At 45.2% G+C, this 27729-nt stretch overlaps 1 protein-coding gene across 1 annotated transcript in view; it reads right to left on the reverse strand.

Annotated features, from left to right (window-relative positions):
• LOC147747137 (cytochrome P450 4B1-like) overlaps nt 1-27729 on the reverse strand; it is a 274411-nt gene that overhangs the window by 173327 nt on the left and 73355 nt on the right. The window contains exon 5 of the mRNA XM_086952393.1: nt 20433-20557. Within this exon, the coding sequence (XP_086808519.1) occupies nt 20433-20557 (125 nt within the window). The remainder of the gene's footprint in view (nt 1-20432; nt 20558-27729) is intronic.

The following is a 27729-nucleotide window of genomic DNA, read 5'->3' on the forward strand; positions in this document are numbered from 1 at the left end:
CCAACCTAATGTCCACTGCCATCCCCCCAAGCATATCAACTGGTCGGACCATAAATTGATAGACTTCTCCATACCACACTTATCTAACTCCATAAACCGCCCAGCTACTCACCCTATTAAACGTAGGCCATGGCACAAAATTACTCTTCCCAAACTTACTCAAACATGGGAACAGCCTCTACTCACCAACTTCGACAACATCGATACTGCTCTCTCCATGTTCAATTCCACTCTGATGACAGCTATTGACTCTCTGGCCCCTCAGAAAAATGCTAAAAAACCCACCATAGGGAAAAGGGAAACATGGTATACTGAAGCTCTCAAAACAGAAAAGAAGAGATACAGAAAACTGGAAAAAATTTGGAGACGTACGGGCAATAGGGAAGATAAGAGCCGATACCTGGAGGCTATGTCCTCCTATTACAAAAATATAAAAAAAGCAAGAAAAAAAAGTCTGACCACTCAAATTGCAGAGGCAGGCAACTCTACAAGAGAGCTATTTAAAATCATTCAGACCTTCACCAACCCTGAAGTATGTGAAAGCCCAGACACCTTCACCCAAGATCTATGTGATGAAATATCCCAGTTCTTTGAGGACAAAATAGAAGGAATATACAAAAAAATCACTACAGTCTCAGACACCCTGGAAACTGAGGTCCCTGAAACTTCCCCATTACTGACCTCTGGAAAAACTCTTCTGGACATTCCAGAAATAACCACTAAGGACCTGACCACACTCATCAACCAAACTAAGTATGGTTCTCCCACTGATCTGATACCAGCCAAACTCATCTCCACGTTAATCGAGATACTAGGTCCTCATATTCAGAAACTACTCAACCTGTCTTTTGCCAAAGGTCAGCTCCCTCTCGCCTGGAAGGAAGCGGTAGTGAACCCCATACGTAAAAATTCCACCTTGCCCTGGTCAGCACTCTCCAACCTTCGCCCGATTTCTCTCCTTCCTTTCATCAGCAAACTGGCAGAGAAGCACATTAACACCACTCTTTCCAACTTCATCGAGGCGACAGGGGGCCTGGACCAATCCCAATCTGGATTCAGGCCCAACCACAGCACTGAATCGGCCCTCCTCTCTGTGACAGATCAGATCAAAATGTCACAAGATAGAGGGGGCTCTATGATTCTAGTGCTGCTGGACCTGTCTGCAGCCTTCGATACCGTGTCTCATAACACCCTGCTGAACCGGTTGCAGGGAGTAGGAATCGGAGGCGTAGCACTATCTTGGTTGGAGAGTTTCCTCTCCGGGAGATCGCAATCCATCAGCCTGGGCCCCTTTTGTTCCATCTCAAGGGTGCTCACGAAGGGGGTGCCACAGGGCTCATGCCTTAGCCCTACATTGTTTAATGTCTATGTGGCCCCCCTTGCTGAGATTGTGCGGAAATATGGGTTCATACCGGTTTCCTACGCTGACGACACCCAGCTCCTCTACCCTTTCAGCTCCCTTGGCCCCAAAATCAAGGAGAATTTTGCTGAGGGTATGAGAGCGGTGTCACACTGGATGGCAAGGAACTGCCTCCAGTGTAATGTAACAAAAACAGAGGTCATGCTCTTTGGCAAAGCAAGTATCCTATGGTCCCCTGACTGGTGGCCAATAGATCTCGGCCCAGTACCTGCACCCAAACCTCACGTTAAAAATCTTGGAGTGAAGTTGGATCAAAAACTGACCCTGAAAGAACACACAAACTACATTGCGGGACTGTGTTTCCACACCATTGGTTTACTCAGGCGCGTCTTTCCTTTTCTCCCTGCCACATGTAGAAAGACACTTGTACAAGCCTTGGTAACCAGTCGCCTGGACTACTGTAACGGCCTGCTGACATTAGCTAACGCAGATGCAGTAGGCCGTTTGCAGGTAGTCCAGAATACGGCAGCAAGACTGGTCATGGGTGTACCTGCCAGGACTCCTTCTAAACCCTTGCTGAAAGAACTGCACTGGCTTCCCATACGGCAGCGCATCAACTTTAAGATCTGTTGCACAGTGCATAAATGCCTGTATGGAGCAAGTCCTAAGTACCTATCCCAGTCTCTGGAGCTGTACCAGCCCAGCAGGTCCCTCCGCTCATGTAACCAAGCCCTGTTAAAACCCCCCACCACAAAGAAAACTAGACAAGGAGACCGTGCTTTCTCCTCTGTTGGTCCTGCCCTCTGGAACAAGGGGCCCGATTCACAGAATGAACTTAAGACTCAATCCTAAACTTACTACTATTTTGGTATTCACAGAATGCACTTACTACTTTTGGTATTCACACAATGAACTTACTACTTTTGGTATTCACAGAAGTTAGGATTTTGTCTTAAGTCTGTCTTAAGTCCGTCTTAAGTTTGTCTTAAGTCTGTCTTAAGTCTGTCTTAAGACAAACTTAAGACAAAATCCTAACTTCTGTGAATACCAAAAGTAGTAAGTTCATTCTGTGAATGCCAAAAGTAGTAAGTGCATTCTGTGAATACCAAAATAGTAGTAAATTTAGGATTGAGACATAAGTTCATTCTGTGAATCGGGCCCAATCTTCCCATTGACCTAAGAACAACCATAAATCACCTGTCCTTCAGAAAGGCATTAAAAACCCTTCTCTACCAAGAAGCATTCCTATCCATATAACTTCCCAGGTTGCTCTACCTGACAATTCTTCAGCTGGCAAAGCGCGGAGATACCCTTACGGGATTGATTCCTGCGCTATAGAAGAAATTAAAATAAAATAAATAAGAAGAGTGTCAGAGGGTGCGGTAGTGAATAGGGTGAAAGGGTGGTGTCGGGCGGGCATAGGGTGTGATTCTCAGGGAAGAGCAGCGCACATGGGAGGAGGTTTCTGGCCCATGCATGGGAGAGAGAGCGGGGGTGACCAGTGCGTGGGGGAGATGCTTGCGAGGGTGAGGAGCCATGCTGAGGATCGGCGGCGTGCAGAGAGTGGGTCTGGTCAAGGCATCTAAAATGGCTGCCGTGCTCAACAAAAGTGTGGCATTGCAAAAAAGGCAAGATGGCGCAGACAATGTTTATCAATAAGGATTAATTTATAACAATTATTTAAAACAAAATATTTACTCGCAGTGACAAAATGGCGGTCAACACTTCCTGATTTCCATCGAATCGAACGTTAACAGACGTCACGCAACAACAAAAAAAACGCTCACGCACAGCCGCTGGAATACATGTATCAACATATATGAGCCTCCTCAGCCACCCTCAGAAAACAAAAGGGGTCAGGATACGTCTCCCGTACCCCCTTATACCTAGTAATTTAATGAAATCGAAACACAAAATGGCGAATTCACGTTTCGCTACCAGTTTGCGAACCGAGAAGCGCTTCTACCGCGAAAAATCAAATTTTTATTATTTGCCCCACGGGACCCTATAATAACCCCAACATCATTCCTAGGGGGTCAAGAGAGGTCTACCTAGCCCCCTTTCATTAAATTCCCCCTTCGTTTTTCTCCTCCTCTTGTCTCTCGATCCTACCGACAGACAAGATGGCGGCCGCACCGGACTGTTTAGAATGTTGACAGACACCGGAGAGCCAATCAGCTTCGCTACGCAAAGCTCCGTTACGCGAAAAGTACGCGATCTGGAGCGCTATCTGGGACGCTGTCACAGATATACCTGTTTTTTAAACGTTAATTTCTCAAAATCAACTGGAGCACATATATTGAGACCCAGCAAAGGCACATCGGACTAACAGTCCCTATAATTTTGCCAAGTTTCGTGCAAATCCATTCAGCCGTTAATTTGCGAACCGAGAAGCGCTTCTACCGTGAAAAATCAAATTTTTTTAATTTTCCCCACGGGACCATTTAATAACCCCAACATCATTCCTAGGGGGTCAAGAGGGGTCTACCTTGCCCCCTTTCATTAAATTCCCCCTTCGTTTTTCACCTCTTCTTGTCTCTCGATCCTACCGAGAGACAAGATGGCGGCCGCTCCGGACTGTTTAGAATGTTGACAGACACCGGAGAGCCAATCAGCTTCGCTACGCAAAACTCCGTGACGCGAAAAGTACGCGATCTGGAGCGCTATCTGGGACGCTGTCACAGATATATAAATTTTTTAAAACGTTAATTTCTCAAAATCCACTGGAGCACATATATTGAGACCCAGCAAAGGCACATCGGGCTAACAGTCCCTACAATTTTGCCAAGTTTCGTGCAAATCCATTCAGCCGTTCGAGCTAAAAGTGAGGCCAAACGCCCTATGGAAATTAACATGGGAAAAACGCGTTTTGGGAACCCCCTTTTTTCTCAGCCCCCCCTTGACGAACCCCCCCCCAAATTTTCAGGGGCTGCTCAGAAACAAAATGTGCCATTTTCCTGAAAATTTCAGCCGATTCCGTCCACAAACGCCAAAGTTATTAGACATAGAATTTTCAAAAGTCCCATAGAGAAAAAAATCCTAACTATATATATCCTACTGGCGGTCGCCAGTTGGTAGTTATAGTTAGGACCAAGTTTCCATAGGAAGAGCATTCTTGTTTTGCTTATAACTTTGGCATCCTTTGATGAATCTTCATTAAATTCCCAAACTAATTCTTTGTTCATATCAGCTCCTATGTTGAAAGTTTGGGGGTGATTCATCAAGGGGGGGCCGAGATAAAAGGGGGGGTTCCAAAACGTGTTTTCTCCATGTCAATGTTCATAGGAAACTTTAAACAAGGCTACAGGTCGAACGGGTGAACGTAATTACCCCAAATTTGGCAGGGAGAAGGGTCTTGGTCTACAAAACATGCTTTTGTTTATTTGGTGTAAATCCGCTATATATATATATATATATATATATATATATATATATATATATATATATATATATATATATATATATATATATATATATATTCACTGAAAAAACCATAGGTTATAGACCATATATAGTTAGGGATTAGCATTTAAAAAACCTTATTTTATTTGCACAAAACCATTGAAATTCCATATATAGTTGCACTAACTATATATCGCGGACCCGCAATCCACTGCTAATGATGTGACATATTACATGGTCAGTGACATCACTGATGACATCACTGATGACATCTCAAATGACATCACTGATGACATCACTGATGACATCACTGATGACAACACCCAGTGACTGTATGTTTCTGTAAAGTTAAAATATGTCTTACATATTGAAGAATGAGTGGATGTATTAGTGTCTGGATGAAGGATTTAGTAGGTGCATGACTGACTGTATGAGAGAATGATTAAATGTGTCTCACTGAGTGCATGGGTTAGTGATTAAAGTGTCTTAATTTGGCAATCATTATTTATGTTCTTCTGTAAACTGCTGCATGTTTAAATCAGTAGCTATATCAGTAACTATATGGGTTATTGAATGGTTGCCCAAGTATTTGTATGGGAGACTGAGTATGTGTGTGGGTGGCTGGGAGGTGTATAACTCTGTGCATAGATGTGTGAGCAGTTGATTCCCTAGGTGTATGGGTTCAAAAGTGCATGTAGAAACAGCTGTATGGACAGTTGACTGTGTGCATGAGTATATTGGTGAGTGAATGGATATCTCAGTGCTACATGTCAAAGTAAGTACATATGTAAAACACACTCCATGTGAGAGTTGACATATATAAATAACTGAACATAAGAGCCAGTGAATGTGTGAGTGGCTGTATGAATCATTGTGAACTTGTATCAAGGATTGTATAAGAGAGTAAATATGTGTTACTATATGTTTGAATAAGTAAGGTGTGTATAACTGTATAGTTGAGGAAATGGAGATGTGATTGATTCTTTGCATGACTGACTAGGTGTGTGAGTAGCTCCATGGATGTGTGACAGTCTGTGAGTGCCTGTTTACACTGAGTGTATCTAAGGTTATATTAGAGTCTGAAGATGTATTATCACATAAATGATATCATCAGTGATGTAATCAGTAATGCCAAATGAGATGTCAGTGATGTCATCAGTGATGTCATTTGAGATGTCATCAATGATGTCATCAGTGATGTCATTTGAGATGTCATCAGTGATGTCACTGACCATGTCATGAATGATGTAATATGTGACATCATTAGCAGTGGATTGCGGGTCCGCGATATATAGTTAGTGCAACTAACTATATATGGAATTTCAATGGTTTTGTGCAAATAAAATAAGGTTTTTTAAATGCTAATCCCTAACTATATATGGTCTATAACCTATGGTTTTTTCAGTGAATTTTCAAGGTTTTGTAAATGCAAATTCCTAACTATATATGGTCTATAACCTATGTTTTTTTCTGTGAATTTCATTGGTTTTTTAAAAGCTAATATCTATAGCTGTAAAATATATTCTTTATTAAGTGACGTATCACGTAGCCCGTGAGACGCCTCATGATGCATCGCATAACCGTGACGTATCGTCTCTGCAGCGCAAACCAAACCCAAAACGTAAGCGCGCCAGAACGCGCTTAAAGTTATATATATTTTTTTTTAACATTAATTAGACAAAATCCACACGTGCACATATCACAAACGTTCAAAAAACACAATATGTCGGACTCCAGTTACGCTGCCGGTTAGCTGCCCGGTTAACGTACCAGGAAGCACCTTTACCGCGAAAAATCGCAATTTTTTTTTCTTATGCCCCGCAGGGAACTTTAATAGCCCCCTCATCAATCCTAGGGGTTCAGGAGGGGTCTGCCTTACCCCTTTCATTCATTTACACCTTTTTTTTTTCCACCTCTTGTCTCTCGATCCTACCGAGAGACAAGATGGCGGCCGCTTCGGACTGTTTACAATGTTGACAGCCAATCAGCTACTTCTCAGACTCCCGTTACACTGCCGGTTAGTTTCCCGGTTAGCTGCCCGGTTAGCTGCCCGGTTCGCGTACCAAGATGCGTCTCTACGGCGAAAAAATCGGATTTTTTTTTTTTGGCCCCGCGTGGCTTTATAATATCCCCCTCATCAATCCTATGGGGTCAGAAGGGGTCTACCTTGCCCTCTTTCCTTCATTTCCCCCTTTGTTTTGGTCTCCTCTTGTCTCTCGATCCTACCGAGAGACAAGATGGCGGCCGCTCCGGACTGTTTACAATGTTGACAGCCTATCAGCTACTCCTCAGACTCCCTTTACACTGCCGGTTAGCTTCCCGGTTAGCTGCCCGGTTCGCGTACCAAGACGCGTCTCTACGGCGAAAAAATCGGGTTTTTTTTTTTTTTTTGGGGCCCCGCGTGGCTCTATAATATCCCCCTCATCAACCCTAGGGGGTCAGAAGGGGTCTACCTTGCCCCCTTTCCTTCATTTCCCCCTTTGTTTTGGCCTCCTCTTGTCTCTCGATCCTACCGAGAGACAAGATGGGGGCCGCTCCGGACTGTTTAGAATGTTGACAGACACCGGAGAGCCAATCAGCTTTGCTTCGCAAAGTTCCGATACGCGAAAAGTACGCGAACCGGAGCGCAGCCCGGAGCGCTGTTACAGATATATATCTTGTTTTAAACGTTAATTTCTCAAAATCCACTGAAGCACATATATTGAGACCTAGCAAAGGCACATCGGGCTAACAGTCCCTACAATTTTGCCAAGTTTCGTGGAAATCCATTCAGCCGTTCGGGCTAAAAGTGAGGCCAACCGCCCTATGGAAATTAACATGGGAAAAACGCGTTTTGGGACCCCCCTTTTTTCTCGGCCCCCCCTTGACGACCCCCCCCCCCCAAATTTCCAGGAGCTGCTCAGAAACACAATGTGCCATTTTCCTGAAAATTTCAGCCAATTCCGTCCACAAACGCCAAAGTTATTAGGCATAGAATTTTCAAAAGTTCCATAGAGAAAAAATCCTAACTATATATACCTACTGGCTATCGCCAGTAGGTAATATATTCACAGAAAAAAACCATAGGTTATAGACCATATATAGTTAGGAATTTGCATTTACAAAACCTTGAAAGTTCACTGAAAAAACCATAGGTTATAGACCATATATAGTTAGGGATTAGCATTTAAAAAACCTTATTTTATTTGCACAAAACCATTGAAATTCCATATATAGTTAGTTGCACTAACTATATATCGCGGACCCGCAATCCACTGCTAATGATGTCACATATTACATCATTCATGACATGGTCAGTGACATCACTGATGACATCACTGATGACATCTCAAATGACATCACTGATGACATCACTGATGACAACACCCAGTGACTGTATGTTTCTGTAAAGTTAAAATATGTCTTACATATTGAAGAATGAGTGGATGTATTAGTGTCTGGATCAAGGATTTAGTAGGTGCATGACTGACTGTATGAGAGAATGATTAAATGTGTCTCACTGAGTGCATGGGTTAGTGATTAAAGTGTCTTAATTTGGCAATCATTACTTATGTTCTTCTGTAAACTGCTGCATGTTTAAATCAGTAGCTATATCAGTAACTATATGGGTTATTGAATGGTTGCCCAAGTATTTGTATGGGAGACTGAGTATGTGTATGGGTGGCTGGGAGGTGTATAACTCTTTGCAAAGATGTGTGAGCAGTTGATTCCCTAGGAGTATGGGTTCAAAGGTGCATGTAGAAACAGCTGTATGGACAGTTGACTGTGTGCATGAGTATATTGGTGAGTGAATGGATATCTCAGTGCTACATGTCAAAGTAAGTACATATGTAAAACACACTCCATGTGAGAGTTGACATATATAAATAACTGAACATAAGAGCCAGTGAATGTGAGAGTGGCTGTATGAATCATTGTGAACTTGTATCAAGGATTTTATAAGAGAGTAAATATGTGTTAGTATATGTTTGAATAAGTAAGGTGTGTATAACTGTATAGTTGAGGAAATAGAGGTGTGATTGATTCTTTGCATGACTGACTAGGTGTGTGAGTAACTCCATGGATGTGTGACAGTCTGTGAGTGCCTGTTTACACTGAGTGTATCTAAGGTTATATTAGAGTCTGAAGATGTATTATCACATAAATGATATCATCAGTGATGTAATCAGTAATGTCAAATGAGATGTCAGTGATGTCATCAGTGATGTCATTTGAGATGTCATCAGTGATGTCATCAGTGATGTCATTTGAGATGTCATCAGTGATGTCATCAGTGATGTCACTGACCATGTCATGAATGATGTAATATGTGACATCATTAGCAGTGGATTGCGGGTCCGCGATATATAGTTAGTGCAACTAACTATATATGGAATTTCAATGGTTTTGTGCAAATAAAATAAGGTTTTTTAAATGCTAATCCCTAACTATATATGGTCTATAACCTATGGTTTTTTCAGTGAATTTTCAAGGTTTTGTAAATGCAAATTCCTAACTATATATGGTCTATAACCTATGGTTTTTTCTGTGAATTTCATTGGTTTTTTAAAAGCTAATATCTATAGCTGTAAAATATATTCTTTATTAAGTGACGTATCACGTAGCCCGTGAGACGCCTCATGATGCATCGCATAACCGTGACGTATCGTCTCTGCAGCGCAAACCAAACCCAAAACGTAAGCGCGCCAGAACACGCTTAAAGATATATATATATTTTTTTTACCTTAATTAGACAAAATCCACACGTGCACATATCACAAACGTTCAAAAAACACATTATGTCGGACTCCCGTTACGCTGCCGGTTAGCTGCCCGGTTAACGTACCAGGAAGCACCTTTACCGCGAAAAATCGCAATTTTTTTTTTCACCCCCCAGGGAACTTTAATAGCCCCCTCATCAATCCTAGGGGTTCAGGAGGGGTCTGCCTTACCCCTTTCATTCATTTACACCTTTTTTTTTCCACCTCTTGTCTCTCGATCCCACAGAGAGACAAGATGGCGGCCGCTCCAGACTGTTTACAATGATAACAGCCAATCAGCTTCTCCTCAGACTCCTGTTACACTGCCGGTTAGCTTCCCGGTTAGCTGCCCGGTTAGCTGCTCGGTTCGCGTACCAAGACGCGTCTCTACGGCGAAAAAATCTGATTTTTTTTTTTTTTTTTTGGCCCCGCGTGGCTTTATAATATCCCCCTCATCAATCCTAGGGGGTCAGAAGGGGTCTACCTTGCCCTCTTTCCTTCATTTCCCCCTTTGTTTTGGCCTCCTCTTGTCTCTCGATCCTACCGAGAGACAAGATGGCGGCCGCTCCGGACTGTTTACAATGTTCACAGCCAATCAGCTACTCCTCAGACTCCCGTTACACTGCCGGTTAGCTTCCCGGTTAGCTTCCCGGTTAGCTGCCCGGTTCACGTACCAAGACGCGTCTCTACGGCGAAAAAATCGGAATTTTTTTTTTTTTTTTTTTTGGGCCCGGTGTGGCTCTATAATATCCCCCTCATCAATCCTAGGGGGTCAGAAGGGGTCTACCTTGCCCCCTTTCCTTCATTTCCCCCTTTGTTTTGGCCTCCTCTTGTCTCTCGATCCTACCGAGAGACAAGATGGCGGCCGCTCCGGACTGTTTAGAATGTTGACAGACACCGGAGAGCCAATCAGCTTCGCTTCGCAAAGTTCCGATACGCGAAAAGTTCGCGAACCGGAGCGCTGCCCGGAGCGCTGTTACAGATATATATCTTGTTTTAAACGTTAATTTCTCAAAATTCACTGAAGCACATATATTGAGACCTAGCAAAGGCACATCGGGCTAACAGTCCCTACAATTTTGCCAAGTTTCGTGGAAATCCAAAAGTGAGGCCAACCGCCCTATGGAAATTAACATGGGAAAAACGCATTTTTGGGACCCCCCTTTTTTCTCGGCCCCCCCTTGACAACCCCCCCCCCCAAATTTCCAGGAGCTGCTCAGGAACAAAATGTGCCATTTTCCTGAAAATTTCAGCCAATTCCGTCCACAAACGCCAAAGTTATTAGGCATAGAATTTTCAAAAGTTCCATAGAGAAAAAATCCTAACTATATATACCTACTGGCTATCGCCAGTAGGTAATATATATATATATATATATATATATATACATATATATATATATATATATATATATATCATTGAACAAAGGGCGCTGCACTGCCAGAGGCTTGTAAATTGCATTTATTTCATAGCACTCGACCAGCAAGGCACACCACAACGCATTTCAACAGTCTTGTCTTCTTCAAGCGGTAATCATTAGTGATTTCAGTTCCCAGCCTTAAGTACCTGAGCAAGGTATGGTGGGAAATGTAGTATTGTCAGCTCTACTGAATATTTCATGATCGGTGCACATTTGCCTCTAGTAGTTTTTATTCTATTGTCAACAATCCACCAGCCATTTAGTTGCTTTCCATTATATACTGCTAGCCTTCGGAGTTAATCCATTGTTATTTTGCTCACCACGCCACCCCAGTTCAGACATGGCCATATGCAATTCAGTCTTGACCCTGTGCCTCATGGGAACAGTCCAGCCCGAACTGCCAAGCCATGTCTTCCCTGGACCGGAATCAAGCATCCTAGGACCGGTTTCTGGCTATCAGCCACCATCAGCCAAGATAGATTGACTCCAGTGGCATTGTGAGCACAGGACCCACTTCTGGGCATACCCTTCCCACATAGAGCGAACAGCAAAACACACAAGGTGATGGAAGGAATGTTGCACATTGGCAAAACATTCACCCCCAGTCACATATCTGGGTTTAATCCATCATTATTCTGCTCACCATGCCACCCCAGTTCAGACATGGCCATATGCAAATCAGTCTTGACCCTGTGCCTTACGGGGAACAGTCCAGCCTGAACTGCCAAGCCATGTCTTCCCTGGACCTGAGTGAAGCATCCTAGGACCGGTTTCTGGCTATCAGCCAGGAAAGCTTGACTCCAGTGGCGTAGTGAGCACGGGACCCACGTCTGGGCATACCCTTCCCACATAGGGCTAAAAGCAAAACACACTAAGGTGATGGACAGAATGTTGCACATTGGCAAAACATTCACCCCCAGTCACAGATCTGGGTTTATTTCATCGTTATGTGCAACATTTGCCATGCGCAACATTCATAGGAGTGCATTCTGATGCCAATCAAGGGCCCATGACCTGTGAAAGCACATTTTGGAGATCAGGGACTCACTTTTGAGGTCTGGGGGACTCTGGCAAGTCTAGTTGCAGATGCAGACAGGTCCAGTACTGCAGGTCAACCGGGCAGTTCCAGGGAGCCCTTTGGAGCTTGTTGTGTCCCTGTAGCTCTGACTAGGTCAGTAAGGTGACTCTTGAAGTCACTCAAATAGCCTGAGATGAAGGGAGCATATTTAGTCTTTTTTCTCAAATAGTAAGGCAGGCCTCCAGCAGCAAGGTAATACTCTGGCATCAGAGCAGTCTTTCTTCTGTAGGATCCACAGGCCCAGGAGTGTATTGATGAGTTGGTATGTGGGCCTTATTTTTAAATCTTTGTGCCAGCATTGAAGTGGAAAAAACTTCTGGTGACCCAGACACAAAAGAGTCAGCAATTTCCTGCCTCCATTCCCTAGTTCTAGGATGTCTGGAGTCACAAAAGGCTAATGTAAAGTTATTTGTTTGTGCGCTGTGGCAGTGTCTTTGAAGTGCAAGCTGGGCTGTGCACAGCTCAGCCCCACCCCCCCCCCCCCCACATCCTGCTAGGAAGGCCCGTCTTGCCAACACCCAATCCCCCTATTGCATAGCTATCTGGAAGGAATGCACAAAGGCCTACTGCCAACTGCACCTCGTCATGCGACCCAGGAACTGGATGCAGACACTAAATGGTTAGGACAAGAATATGCCAACTTTCTAAACATGTAATTTTCTAAATTGTGACTTAAAATCTGACTTTACCATTAAAGATGATTTTTAAATTACAATTCTTTAGATAGCAAACATGACATTTCTACCTGTTCCTAAAAAACGTTATCACTTATTAAATGTAATAAAGTAAACCAATGTTTTCCTGTGGGCGAGGTAGGCCTCACAGTAGAGAAAAACTAATTTGAGAGGTTTTCACTACCAGAACATGATAAAAATTAAAAGTATATGTCCAACTTTTTGAAGGGATACATAAGTGGGTGGCATAATAAGTGTTTCAAGCCCTATATTAGCATTTAATTTGCTGACCCTTGTTATATGGTATACCACTTAACTAGGAATTTATAAGTCAATGAAATATGCCAATCAGGTGCAAGACAATTTTACCATGTTTCAGGGAGTGAGCACAAACACTTTACAACTGGTTAGCAGAGGTAAAGTGCACAGAGTGCTTAGGCCAACAAAAGCAAGTCCAGCAAAACGGGGGGTGGGTGAAGGGGGGTGGAAGAAGGCGTGCAATATGTGGGAAGACCATTAAGGCTGACATTCCAACACACCTCTTTAAAATAAGACTACTTCACAATGCAATACCAGTTTACTTCTGCTCCTAGAGCCATAATACCTCTCCAAGCACTTGCTGGCTGTATTTTTACCTTCCACACTGAATAGCGTTAGTTTTGTGCTATACAAATACCATGTACATACATGCTCATAATACATGCATGTTCCTCAGCAATCCTTAGTGAATATTCACATTGATACCATTACTAAGATTTGCTTATCCATCCTTAATTTTGTCATTAATAACCTTATTTGTTAACAGAAAACTTGAGCACATGGCTAGACTGGGAATCTGGCATGCTGACAACATGGTGCAAGTTAGTAATCATAATTGTGTATGTCAGTATGTACCATGTGCCCAAGTTAAACTCTTTACTTGATTAATCAGACACACTCTGCCCTGGATTAACAAAATAAACAGTGTTTTCAGGTGCACCAGTGTGTTCCATGTAAAGCTGTGCACTCTGAGCAAGGATTTGTAACATGAATTCACCCAGTGATTAAGAGCACCATGAAAATATGGTAGAAATGTTCTCAATCCATTCACATTTCAGTGAGTGACAAGTACATACGTGATCCCTTTGACACAGTGTGCAAGTGTTAACTCTGAACCAATCTGTGCCAGGACATACTTTGTCTCATTGACCTCTTAGCTTGCGTACGCTCTTTGTGTGCTGTAGTTTCTATGATCCATGTGCAAGCTTGATTATGTCATGTATTCAGTATCTGACTACTTACCTACCCCAAAAATAACCTGTGCTTCTTTTCACATCTGCCATGTCAGTGTCAGGCATCAATGTGTGACAAATGTTTATCTAAAATTGTGCTGCCCGAGAGCACAAAATACTTGCATAGCATGAGTGGTCATCGAAACAGGAGCTCAAGAACACATTTTTTGTAGTGTGGCATTCATGGCAGCATGGGAAAAGCTACTGGGCTGGATGCACAAGAGAGCGCTGAGCTTTTGGAGCACTGGGGCTGAACAGCAACATGGCGTCAAACTACACTTCTAATATTTAGCTTTTATCAGCATGGTATATCAATTTGACGTGGGGGATGACAACATATTCTGAAGATGACAAAAAAAGTGTGACTCATGATGTCACAGATTCATGAACCATGAGTTTATTGTTAACCCTGTAAGACTTGTGACTCTTATAGCGAATCAGATAAGTACAAAGAAAAGAGCATCTCCATTCTGCCAGTCCATCATAGAGGGAAGGACTGCTCAAGTTCTTCTGTCCTCCTAACCCAAGGACTTTTGTGAAACCTCGAGGACAGAACTAATGACTTCATTACATGGACTTCAATAGGTGGACTTGTACAGGGGGGTGATTGGAAACCTTCCTGGCTGGCTCTGGATCAGAAAGAGGGTAAGTCAGACATAGATTATATTGGTACAGAAAAATTAAACAGGCAGGATTGTCTCAGAGCTAGATTATCAACTGATACAACGTGAGAGAAGCTACAAGAAGGACAGCACTGCTATCTTCATTATATGACCTAGCACACATACACGTATAGTATAGGCTTCCAGTAGAGACAAACTTTCAAACCATCTATAATAAGGGTTAGTCATACAATGAACTTTTTAAGTAAATTTTTTTTTCTGTAAAACATAAAAATGCTTGAAGATATAAGCTGAATGAGGCAGAGCCCCAATACCCTAGCCGCCAGTGATATTACTTATTCCCAGCCGCGGCCCGTGGAGGGAGTTCCGTGGGGCAGATAGGCGGAGCGGGGGAGGGGCAGGGTAGGGGGTGGTAAACACCGGAATATGGATGATTGCAGGTAAGTAAACAATTAAATTAATAAAACGAATTTAGTTGTGTGCCCTGCATCGGGCGCACTATAAAGTATTCCGGTGTTTATCACCCCTCACCCTGCCCCTCCCCTGCCCTGCCTATCTGCCCCACGGATATCCCTCCACAGGCTGCGACTACTTATTCCTTCTAGGTGTCCTCAGTGGTCAAATCCTTAGCCTCTTGGTGCATGTCCCTCATTATGCATAATGAGACATAAGAGCAAAATGCTGTTACTCACAACGACTGAAACTGCAAATACTAAGTTGCTGATCAGGCGGCTAACCCAAAAGGTGAATGACAGTTCAAAGAAACCAATGGCTGAAGGGGTATGACCCACTCTAATAATCTATGTCTGCTATATGCAGTGATACAAATTGTGAATGTTCTTGAGTAGGAGAATAAAAGTGGAGGTAGTGCGGGAGGGAGGTAGAAATGCAAAAAAATGCCAAAACAAAGCATGAAATGGCAAAGTGCTCACAATGAAACCATTCACAAAAAAAATATGTTCCCGTGCTATGTTCTTTTAAACTGAACAACTGCCAGAATGAAACTGGATTCTGAGCACCCATCATACAAACCACTGACCTTCGTTTAAAAAGATATCTATTTTTACCCTGTACGAAGTCTACCCAATTTTGCCGCCCTGCCATTACCCTGCAAAGTTATTCGTAAATTACAGGGAAACCCGCGCCATGACAGGGAACTGGAGCATTTTTGAATGGCAAGCACCAAAATGTTCATATCCCCAGTTCGCCTGCTGGAAGTTATAGCTGGTACACATCGCATCAAGGGTACTGTGGTGTTGGGCCTCAGGCCCACATGGAGCAATAACGGACACAGACACCGGAGGTTAGGGTACTAGATAACTGGCCTCGAGCACGTGCACTCGGGCCCTTTTATTGGCGGGGCCACGTCACTCGTGACACCCGTGATGGATGGGTGTGTGGGTGCAGTGTGCCCAGCCCTCAAAGGAGTGGCTGGGTGTACAGCTTCCTGCGGAACACTAGAACGTGTCCCGCAAGACATTACATTCCTCCCCAACTTTATTGAAGAACAAACAAAATGTTAGTCCAACCTGTGGGGAAAAAACAAACAGCTAACTAAATACCACAGGGTCCATCAGTCTTCTGGGTCAGGTGGCAGGACGACGTCAGACATGAGCTGGTGACTTTGCTTGCAGCAGGACCTTTGTTGGGAACGTACACTTGGTTACACGAGCCTGTCACGAGCGTTCAGGTGTGTCTGGCTGCTCGTGGCAAGCTCGTGTTGTGGGGACTGTGTTATGGTTTAAACATGTAGAATGTAGACAGTTATGGCTGTCATCTGTTATGGTCATTACAAGCTTGGACTTGAAGGCGTGAGCATCTAAATAAACTCCGTCTCTTATTGCAACCTTCTTTTGGTCTTATTTCTGACTTCCCTACAACCTTCTCGGCGGACACGCTTTGTTTTACCTGAGGAGTTCAGGACACGACCACTGGCTTGGAGAAGTCCGCTGCATGCCGTCAGTTCACTCATGATGACATGCCTTGTGGTCTTGCATGGCTTCCATCTTGTTGACATCAGTGATAGTCTGTGGTGAGTTCTAACAGTTCCTCATAGTGGGTTGCATCATGGACATGGATGGAGTCCCAGGTGAGAGTTCGCAGAAGTGTTGCCTGATCAAATCCCTTTGTTGAACCGCTTGGCTGTAACCGATAACCAGTCAGTGAGGCAATGTCTCTTCTCGCTCTCCCACCTGCGGAGGCCCTTTGTCGGGGTTGCTGCGGAACTGCAGGAGGGCTGCGCTGGGGCCGCTTGTGTGCTGACTGAGGCAGCTGCAGGATCACTGAGGAGCTGTTACTTAGTTGCACGCACAACCCTCATGGCTGGATGAGTCTTGGCCAAGACTTGATCTCGCTGCTGTGGTTCCGGTGTAGGCCAGGTTCACAGGTAGCTTCTGATTTCTTTAGTCAGCTGGTGTCCATCGATACTCTGGGAGTGGTGTTTGATGCATGTGCTGATGGCTGGTGTGATGGTGGTTGCAAGCCATGTGGTGACTCGGCATGACAAGTGGTGGTGACTTGCAGGGAGAGTTGGATGTCAGGAGGGATTTGGCAGCCATGTGCCTCTGCCTTGCTGAGGTTGAGTTTCCATGGCGGCTTGACATGCAGAGTGTTCTGGATCCTCTCTTGCCTGGCTTGGGGCCATTGCTGACTCCATCTTGAGGCGGTGTGAGGGCGAACACTCAGTGCTGATCTTCACCAGTGGCATCTGCGGATGTCGCTTGACTTAGACTGCCAACGCTTGGGGATGGACGGTTGCCTGGGGAAGCGTTGGGATGAGGCGCGGTTTGCGCTAGCTGCGGTTCACCTGTGAGGCTGTATCCAGGGACGTCGGTCCGCCTTGGTGGCTGTCTGGTGTGTCAGGGTGTGCGCTTGGCGTGCTGTGCGAGTAATTGGTCTTCTCCCCTTGTTGGTCTGTTCAGCACACCTGTGTTCATCCGGTTTTCGTGGTGACAGGGCTGTTACTCTCTTCTTTCATCGAAGGCGTTGCGCTTGGACCTCAAGGCATCCATGTCTGGTGCTGGCTTCTGCCTTCGCTCCGGCGTGCTTGTCCGGACTGGTTACTTTGTGACGTGCTCCTTGCTTGCTGGGCAATGTGACGTCCGGTCAAGTGTTGCTGGTTGATGGAGCGCATATTGCTGTGGCGGCCTGCCATGTGGAGTGTGCGACTCCTCTCTTGCCTGTCGCGGGTCACTGCCGACTCTGTCCTGAGGCGGTGCGAGGGAGGACACTCTGTGTGGCCTTCGGCCCACTGCGGGGCTTCGCTGGTGCAGTGGAGATGTGGTCATTTTCGGTGCTGTGCTCAGCTGTGCTTCTTTGTGGAGATGTTTCTATCTCCTGGGCGCCTGCCCATGCTGCCAGATTCGCTGGCGTGCTCTTCTGCGCACTTCTAACTTAGTGCACACAATCATCTTCTTGGGCGCTTTCTTTGGGCACATTGCATGCCTGTGTTGTAGCTTGTGGTTGGGTCTGTACACCAGTAGGAGCGAGTGATGCGATATCCTCTCTGATGGTGGCATTGGGCAGCCACGTGTGGTGTGCGCTCAGCACCAGTCTTTCTTGTGCTGTTGGTGGAGACTGCTCCTTCGAGTCGTTGCTGTCGGGCTGCTCGTCCACTATTGCTAGCAGAGGCTGTCTTGGGTGTTGCTGCTTGAGTGTGGTCATTGTTAGTTTGTGCTGGAGACGCTTCGGGCTTGTAGGGGCCTTTGGTGACGTTCAACTGTCTTTCTCCTTTGAAAGTCTAGGCAGCCCCTTGGGGCATGTGGTGCCCTTGTCAGCCATCCTGGATGTGTCACTTCTAATACTAGTACGTGTCGCAGCAGTGTTGTGTCCACAGTAGTGCTACTGCTGCAGTGGGTGTTACCATGGGGTGTCTTGGACTTCTGGGGTCTTTGTTTTGGCACGGAAGCATTTGCACTGCCACTGACTACTTCTCCTATGCGGCTGTTGCTCTGCTGGCTGTGCAGGGGATTCTGCTGATCCTGAATGGGTTTCCTCTTGCTGCGAGTGTTGTGCACACTGTGTTGAGGTGCTGTGTTGGGCACCACCCCTAGGGGCACTGTAGCTACTGTTCAGGTGCTGGGTCGACTTGCTGCCACTGCGAAGCCATGCTGGGGTGATGATGCAGGTGTGAGGCGGTGTTGGTGGGCCCCTTGGACTCCAGTTTTCTTCTTCGCTGAGGTTGTGTCTATTTTTGCTGGCTGGCAGCCAGCGGAGCGGGGCTCTTGCAGGGACTGTCTGTCTTTGGCCACAGTGTGGGAGCTGGGAACACTGCGTGGTTCACTTTGTGCTAGGGTGAAGAGTGATGTACCCTATACTTATGTGGGGGTCTTAGGCATGCCTCACAACTCATCCTTGTTTCTAGGCCTGGGGTCCACTAGTTTCAGCAGCTCAGCAGATGCATGGGCCTGGACATTCCTGCCATAGTTTTGCACTGCAGGCTGATTCTTCCTCATGTGCTTGCTCGGGGCGGCTGAAGTACAACTTGTGGCCGCTAGGTAGCAGTGCAGCGCTTTAGTGCACAGGGCTCGGCAGTCTTTTCTTGAACTTGCATGCCTTGGTACGGTGCTATCTTTGCCTTCCAGACGATGCGGGCGCTCCTCGCGCTGCAGCCTTTCACACGCAGCCGGCCGTGCAGTCCTATGGGCATCATGGAGACAGGTGTCATGACATTCCCTGCATTGCGAGCTACACGGGGAAAGGTAAGACCGTTTTTCCTCTTTCCCTAAAACTGGTAGCTCTTGCAGGGGAAAGCCTGGCTGGAGCAGCGCTACTGATGTATAAAACACAAAGAACTGGACTGTGGATCAATCTCTTCTAAGGCACCAAACAAAAGAAATATTTACCATATCTTAACCTGAACCAAGAAAATCTTGTGTGCAAGTCTTTAACAGCGCCCTCTGTCCAAGCGAACCACCCTTACCATAGGGTCAAACAAGTATTAACAATATATATTAAAGTTGCACCACCTCACAGTTTAGTAAATATACAAAACTCAATTGTGTACAGTCCAATAAATACAATTCATTCTCCTGGGATTTTTTTGTATTTTCTTCTTTTTATTTGTTCAATCACAGCCAACACGTGTCGTTCTGAGACCAGAACTTCTTCAGGGCGTATAGTGTTCTTTAGCGCAAATGCGGCTATACAGTTATATTATTTCCTCTGCAGATGCGATACTTCATACAGTCTGCGGATTTGGCGGTTTCCTTCGAATACCAGGGGAGTGGACGGACCTATATTTAAGGCTAATTATGGATGCCGGGTCTGGGAAGTGTATATAAACTAACTTTCAGACAATATCTCTGGAATTTACATTTAAAAAGAAGATTGTTGTTTGCTGTAATTAAATGGACTAATTGGAAAAAGGAAAAAGAAAAAGCAAAATAGAATTGGATTAGACTCTTTCAGAAGATTATGAAAGGGACTGTATGAAGTATGGGATCTTCTTTCTCACGCGTCTGCAGAGGAAATAATATAACTGTATAGCTGCATTTGCGCTAAAGAACACTATACGCCCTGAAGAAGTGCTTGGAGGCTGTGGGGGCGCACACAGAAGGTGCTGCCAGTACTTTCTTACACATGTGTGGGAACAGGGGGACCTCGAACAGCAGCGCAGGGTTCACCGTGCCGATGCAGGCTTCATTGCCGCTGGGGCAGGCTCAGTCTCGACTTGCGGGGGCTGTGCCTGCAGGGACTGTGGCAGACTAGTTCCATATGATTAATGCTATCTCTGCGTCCATCCCCACATTGTAATTAATAGCCTGGAGAGGGTGGTGTAACTCTCCTGCAGGGAGAATAAATCTTCACGTTCTGATGCTGTAAACAGATCCCTAAATACATGAGAAATAATGTTAAACCACTCACCTCTCCATCTGGCAGTTGCTGTCATAGCTGAAGGCACATTTCATGATACTGTCGAGGGTCATTAGGCTGACATGCTGAAAAAGTTCCACCGATTTGCTTTTAACTATGAGTTTTTCCCACTTATCCTGTTATTCAGGAGACACAAAGAAGCGCTGGGTAAGCAAATGCATGAAACTGTAGCTGTGCTGCTCTTTTTTGCAGATGGCAATCTCTATAGCCATCTCCAAACAGCTTGTTTTGGTTCACAACACAACTTCATTCACATGTGGATCAGTCTGTAAAAGTCACAATGATGTGATAAAAACCTTCTCTTTATGGATACATTTTTGTAAATGAGACTTGCATACAACCGGAATCCTATGTGCAATACGAGTTTGGGGAAGAGGACATAAGAAACAAATAACAAATGTGAGGCACATTAAACACACAAAAAGTGATAGGAGGAATGCTTGCAATAAATCTAACAACTAGCACCTGCTCGGGGTAGCACTCCAACCCATCGTTTGGTTGTCCACCATGCCACCTCGGTTTGGATGCAGCCCAGTGGCGTAGCTAGACCTTTAGCCGCCCATGGCAGTCCCTGTGTTTGCCACAACGTGACGGCCACAAGTAAGAGTAGGGGTGGGGGAATGTGACGCCACCCCCAAAACTCGAGCGCCCCTGCCCCCTTGCTGCACCACTGATCCAGCCACTTTCAAATCAATGTTGACCCTGCTCCAATGGAAACAGTCAATTCGAAAAGCCATGCCAAGTCCTCCCTGAACCAGAACATAAGCAGCCCGAACATGGCAATTCGGGCAGGAATGTTCCTTTGGGAGCAAGGATATTTGCAAGAGGGAATGTCAAAGAGTTACATTTATGGAGAATTGATTTGGAAAATGCAATATGCCTACATCTAGCAAGCAGGTGCACATTTTACAGTTTATCTTTGCAATCATATGCCCCCCCCCCCCGAAAAAAAAGGAAACATGCTTTTTCCATACTTCAGCCATATTCTTATAATACATTTTTTACATTTAACACCAAATAACCATCACAAATTTTTTAACAGAACAGTTAGAGTTCTTCCTATCAGCCAGGCTTTCTTCAAAAACATATAGAAACCATTTTCACATTTAAAGTACATCACAAGAAAATATGGGCCAGATGTAGGAAGGCTATTGCCGGTCGGTAACGGCCGTTACTGCCCGGTAAAAGGCTTTTGCTATGTTCCGAATCGGTTACCGAATCATCATTTACCGATTCTGTATTCACCGAATCAGTAAATGACATGTAGGAAGCACTTTAAAGAGTGCTTCTGTGCTTACAGGATTCGTTATTTACCACCAACTATTAGTTGGTGGTAAATAACGAATACCTCTGTAAATGCAAATCTGAGCATTTAAACCTGCGCCATGTGACAGACATACATGCCCTTAGGGTGTGTGCCACATGTGCACACAAGCACTATTGAGGGGTGCAACAGGGTGTCAAAGTGACACCCTTCCACCCTTGGCTCTTTCCCTATTTCACCGAATCGATAATTACCCATTCGGTAGTTGACATTTATTCCTATGGGTCTCCAGGCCCATAGGAATGAATGGCAAATACTGAATCGGTAATTACCGATTCGGTAAATACCGAATCTTAACGATTCGGTAATTTTTACCGAATTATTACCTACATAGGATTTACCGAATCTAAAATACCGAATCGGTAATATTTGGTATTTTAGATTCGGTAAATCATATTTACCTACATCTAGCCCAATGTTCTTAATTGCGTACAAAAAAGGTACTGTTGGCTTTGAATTACAGTCCCTTGAAGACATAGCTGAAACGCATAACATTGACTAAACAAATAAAAAAGGATAATGAACTGAAATGTAAAGAAAAACTGGCAAAGTAAAAGAATGACTTGGCACTGTAGTCTACTTCTTTTCAGGCAGAAGTGCATATGCGACTGAGCAGAATGCTGTCACTCACCAAGAAAGACAGCCAATGGCTTAAGTGTGCTGGTCGATTTCCGTTTATTGTATTAAGTGGTGGGGGAAGCAACCCGTGAATGACAGATGAAAAGACCATTGGATAAAGATGGCTGACCTAAACCGTTCTATGTATTATATATCTATATATGTATTTCTATCATATGACTTTTTTTTATTACTTGAAGCTGGCGAGAAAGCAATGGTTATTTCTAGACCTGATGAAAAAAACCATGAAAATTGAGGCTTTAGGAAAAATGATGTGGATATGCTTATAGAAAAGCACAAAGCACTGGGAAAGACAAGTGACTAGTAAACTTTAAAAGGATCCAAATAGGAGAAGGAGAATAACAAGGAGGTCCATACAAACAGTATTGCAATAACCATATGTGCAAAAGAGTGAGGAGGAGAAACTGACAAGAAATTGACAAATAAATGAGTGATGGAAACAGAAGAGGAGAAGGTAATAGACAGAGGGGTAAATATACAGGAGAGGTCAGGGATGACATCCAATAGGAAGGAGAGAAAAATAAGAACAAGTCATGTGCTAAAAGAGACACAATCGGAGTGCATCTGTAACTGTATACCAGACAAGCAGGCAAGTTGCTGGATCTTGTGTTGCATCTTATTGTGTGTATTTGAATGTAGTTATGCAATGCGTAGGTCTTGTTTCTCCAGCATCGAATGTGGGTTGTGTTCCGAGTGTTTATCTGGCTGTTAGGTCATGCTGAATGCTAGGAGCTAGGCAGGAATGTGAGGCTTCCCCGGAAGGTCTGTATATATACATATAACTCTTCTGGGAAGATGTGAACTGCAGATTCTTTTTTTTAAATTTAATTTATTTTTATTATTGCAAGAAGAACAAAGTTAGATTAACATGTCATAAAATTAGCAAGCAAAGGATAAGTAAGCAAGTCAGTTAACATCAAAATCAAAAACCAGAGGTGAAGCTGTTACATTTTCAAAAAAACAAATGTAGTTTTTAACAGAAAGAAATCTCCATAAACTTGGCTTCTTCTATCGTGGTAAAAAAAGAGGTTCATATTTCAGAGCTCAAAAAAAGTTAACCACATTTTTTCCTTCTTTTTGAATGCTTTGGACCTCTATGTTTTGCTAGCGAAAGTTCCATTACATTTATTTCGTTATCAAGGTCCACCATTCAAATATATTTGGAGGTTCTTTTGAAATCCATGATCTTGCTATGACTAGCCTCGCGCAGGCGAATATTATGGTTATTAAGTCTTTCTTTTTGAAATGCAGATTCTAATGTAACTCTATCCTTATAAGGAATTCAAATCAGAGTCCTTGCAATCAACATGCAAATATTAAACAGGCTAATGTATTATTAACGAATGACCCCAAAGCATTGTAATATTTCTGGCAAGAATATGTGGTTTTCTGTGCATGGTTCTTATGCTTCCAAATGCTTTGAGATCGACACTGTAGATATGCCCTATATATTTATATATTAATACCAGGCAATTTGATTGAGCCCAAGATGGTCAGCATATATGTATGTTAGTGATTGCCACCACAGTGGATTAAGATCAGAGAGGCCTCATTTTATGACGTCAGCCATTTTGCAACAGGCGTGTCATGGCATGGCCCTGGCCTTCAGTGTAAAGCCCATTGGGGGGGTGGTAGTTGTCGTGTCCTTTCTATTCCTTCTATGTTCATTATAGAATTTTGAATTTATCTATGTCAGGTAGAATTCATTGATGCAATGTTGATGAGTTATTTAGAATTCACTGGTGTAAGTGTATTATTTGAATGGGAGGAGAAGAGGTTGGAGATTGATGGAGCAGGACACTTTTGCTCTTGCACTAGTGGGTCTATTATTGGCACTAAATTAAAGAAGTATTTTTCTTATACTTTCTGATGCACTCGCTTCTTTACAGGGGGCATCATATTTTTTGTGGAATAGCAAGTTAGCCATTCCCTCAAAGCCCTTCCTTATATGATCCACTGGCACAAGCTCATCTTCTCCTGCTTGGCTTCTGAGCTGGTAATTGCTGGAAGATGGAAGAAATGCTGTGGCTGAGGATATGAGTTTTTTGAGGAAGGGGTGAGATTCCACACAAGAGTTGGTTGCAGGCTCTTTGGTGGTTGGTGTTTTGATTGTCAGCTTCTGGCAGAGCAACTGGAGCATGTTATCTAAAATGTTTCCTTCAGGTTTCTCTGCTGGCAAATGACATTCAACTCCAGCAGCGCTCACAAGAATTTCTTAACCACTTCGATGCTATTGACGGAACGGTTGCGTCATGAGCGTCGGTTGGCCTGTGCTCATGACGGAACCGTTCTGTCATGAGCCCGTTGGCTCATTAGAACGTTCAGCACAGCGCAGGAATCTGCGCCGCGCTGAAGGTGTTAAGACACCCTAGTTTTAAGCAATGTGTACTCAATGCATCAAAATACATATTTTTGATAGCTTAATTACGAAGAAATGTTGGTATCCTAAATAAATCTGTGGTATCTTCCTATACTAGTGTGTTTAATAAAGCTGGTATCTTTCCTTACTAGCTTGTATTATAAAGCCTCCTTTGGCATTAGAATGTTAATTGCACAGTCTAGAATGTATTTGTTAGGAATCTGGTTGCTCAGTGCTGGGAGACAGTTGCTGCTGATGGCTCCTGTGGATGGGATCTTGTACTACCTGTACCTTAATAAAATAAGTTATCCTGATCTACCTGAGTATCTACTTCTTCACAAAATCCTTCAGGTTTCTCTGCTGCACCATGTCACTTAGCCTCGGCAGCTCTCACAAGAATTGCTTTGAATGCCATAGTTTTTAGCACTGTGCAGCTAAATATACATATTTGTGCTCTTAATTAACAAAAGGGCAGCACATGTGGCTTTAACTAGTAATTCTAGATATCTAACAGGGTTAAATGATCCAGGCAGGCTTCCGTCCAAAACATTCAGTAACTGACAACATCGCAGTTTTACAAACAGACCTTGACAAATATGTAGTGTCAAAATCATAAGTTGTCTACTGTGCTATTATTGATTTTACTACTGCTTTTGTCAGCGTGAATAGGACAACACTAGGAGAGAAGTTAGAGATGCTAGCTATTCTCCATGACCTACTCACAATAATTATATCCTTGTATACCGCGACATGGTGTAGAGTACAAAGGGGGAGGGCTTAACAAGATCTATATTCATGATGAATGGTTTGAAACAAGGTTGCCTCCTGGCCCCCATCAATCAATCAATCAATCACAGCATTTATATAGCGAACTACTCACCCAGAGGGTCTCAAGGCGCTAGGGGAGGGGGGTCCGCTACTGCTCGAACAGCCAGGTCTTGGGTTGCTTCCTGAAGGGGAGGTGGTCCTGGGTCAGGCGGAGGTGAGTCGGGAGGGAGTTCCAAGTCTTGGCGGCGAGGTAGGAGAAGGACCGTCTCCCTGTGGTGGCTCTTCGTATGCGGGGGACGGCGGCGAGGGCGTGGCCAGTCGATCGAAGCTGGCGTTTGGGAGCGTAGAAGTTGAGGCGGCTGTTGAGGTATCCTGGGCCTTGGTTGTGTAGGGCTTTGTGTGCGTGGGTGAGGAGTCGGAAGGTGATTCTCTTGTTGACCGGGAGCCAGTGCAGGTCTCTCAGGTGTCCGGAGATGTGGCTGCAACGGGGGATGTCCAGGATGAGTCGTGCTGAGGCGGTCTGGATCCGCTGGAGTCTCTTCTGGAGTTTGGCAGTGGTTCCGGCGTAGAGGGAGTTGCCGTAGTCCAGACAGCTGGTGACGAGGGCCTGGGTGACCGTCTTCCTGGTCTCGGTGGGGATCCACCGGAAGATCTTACGTAGCATGCGCAGGATGTTGAAGTACGACGAGGAGACGGCGTTGACCTGTCTGGTCATGGAGAGGGAGGAGTCCAGGATGAAGCCCAGGTTGCCTGCGTGGTCTGTTGGTTTGGGTGCGTTGCCTAGTGCGGGGGGCCACCAGGAGTCGTCCCAGGTGGAGGGTGAAGATCCCAGGATGAGGACTTCCGTCTTGTCCGAGTTCAGTTTCAGGCGGCTGTTCTTCATCCATTCGGCTACCTCTTTCATCCCTTCATGAAGGTTGGCTCTGGCGGTGGCGGGGTCGTTGGTGAGGGAGAGGATCAGCTGGGTGTCGTCGGCGTAGGAGATGATGTTGAGGTTGTGCTGGCGTGCGATGTCTGCGAGGGGGCTCATGTAGACGTTGAAGAGGGTTGGACTGAGCGAGGAGCCTTGAGGAACGCCGCAGATGACTTCGTGGCTTCTGATCTGAACGGGGGAAGGCGGACTCTCTGTGTCCTTCCGGCGAGGAAGGAGATGATCCAATCCAGTGCCTTCTCCTGGACTCCGACATTGCTGAGGCGCTGCACTAGTGTACGGTGGCAGACAGTGTCGAAGGCCGCGGAGAGGTCTAGGAGGATGAGGGCTGCTGTTTCTCCGTTGTCAAGCAGGGCTCGGATGTCATCGGTGGCTGCGATCAGGGCGGTCTCGGTGCTGTGGTTGGCCCGAAAGCCAGACTGCGAGAGGTCGAGGGATCCGTTCGTCTCGAGGAAGGCGGCCAGCTGCTTGTTGACGGTCTTCTCGATGACTTTTGCAGGGAACGGGAGCAGCGAGATGGGGCGGTAGTTCTTGAGGTCGGTGGGGTCGGCTGATGGCTTCTTTATTAGAGCGCTGAGTTCGGCGTGCTTCCAGCTCTCCGGGAAGGTGGCGGTGTTGAAGGAGGTGTTGATGATGTCCAGCAGGTGGGGTGCGATGACAGCGTCAGCCTTGTTGAAGACGTGGTGAGGGCAGGGGTCGGTCAGAGATCCGGAGTGGATGGAGTTCATTGTGCGGACGGTGTCTTCGGTGCTGATCGGGGTCCAGGCGCGGAGGGTGGTGGTGGGGGGCGGTGGTTCGGTCGTGGCGTGCGTCGGTTGAGTGCTGAAGCTGATGTGTATGTCCGCGATCTTGTTGTGGAAGTAGGAGGCGAGGGAGTTGCAGAGGTCTTGCGACGGGGTGATGTCGTTGTTTCCGGCGTTGGGGTTGGAGAGCTCTTTAACGATGTTGAAGAGTTCCTTGCTGTTGTGTGCGTTGTTGTCCAGTCGTTCCTTGAATGCAGTTTTCTTGGTGGCGTGGATCAGTTGGTGGTGTTTTCGGGTGGCGAGCTTGAGGGCAGTCATGTTGTCCGGTGTTGGGTCTCTGTGCCAGGCTCTCTCGAGAGCTCGGCAGTTCTTCTTGGAGCTCTTGAGTTCGTTGGTGAACCATGGGGCCTTCTTGCTGCCGGGTCTGCTAGGCGGGGTCCTCAGAGGGGCGAGGTCGTCTGCGCAGTCGCTGATCCACTTCGTGAGGTTGGTGGCCGCTTGGCTGGAGTTCGCTGCGCTGGTGG

The sequence above is a fragment of the Lissotriton vulgaris genome, chromosome 1_1 (assembly GCF_964263255.1).
Source record: "Lissotriton vulgaris chromosome 1_1, aLisVul1.2, whole genome shotgun sequence".
NCBI classification, from domain to species: domain Eukaryota; kingdom Metazoa; phylum Chordata; class Amphibia; order Caudata; family Salamandridae; genus Lissotriton; species Lissotriton vulgaris.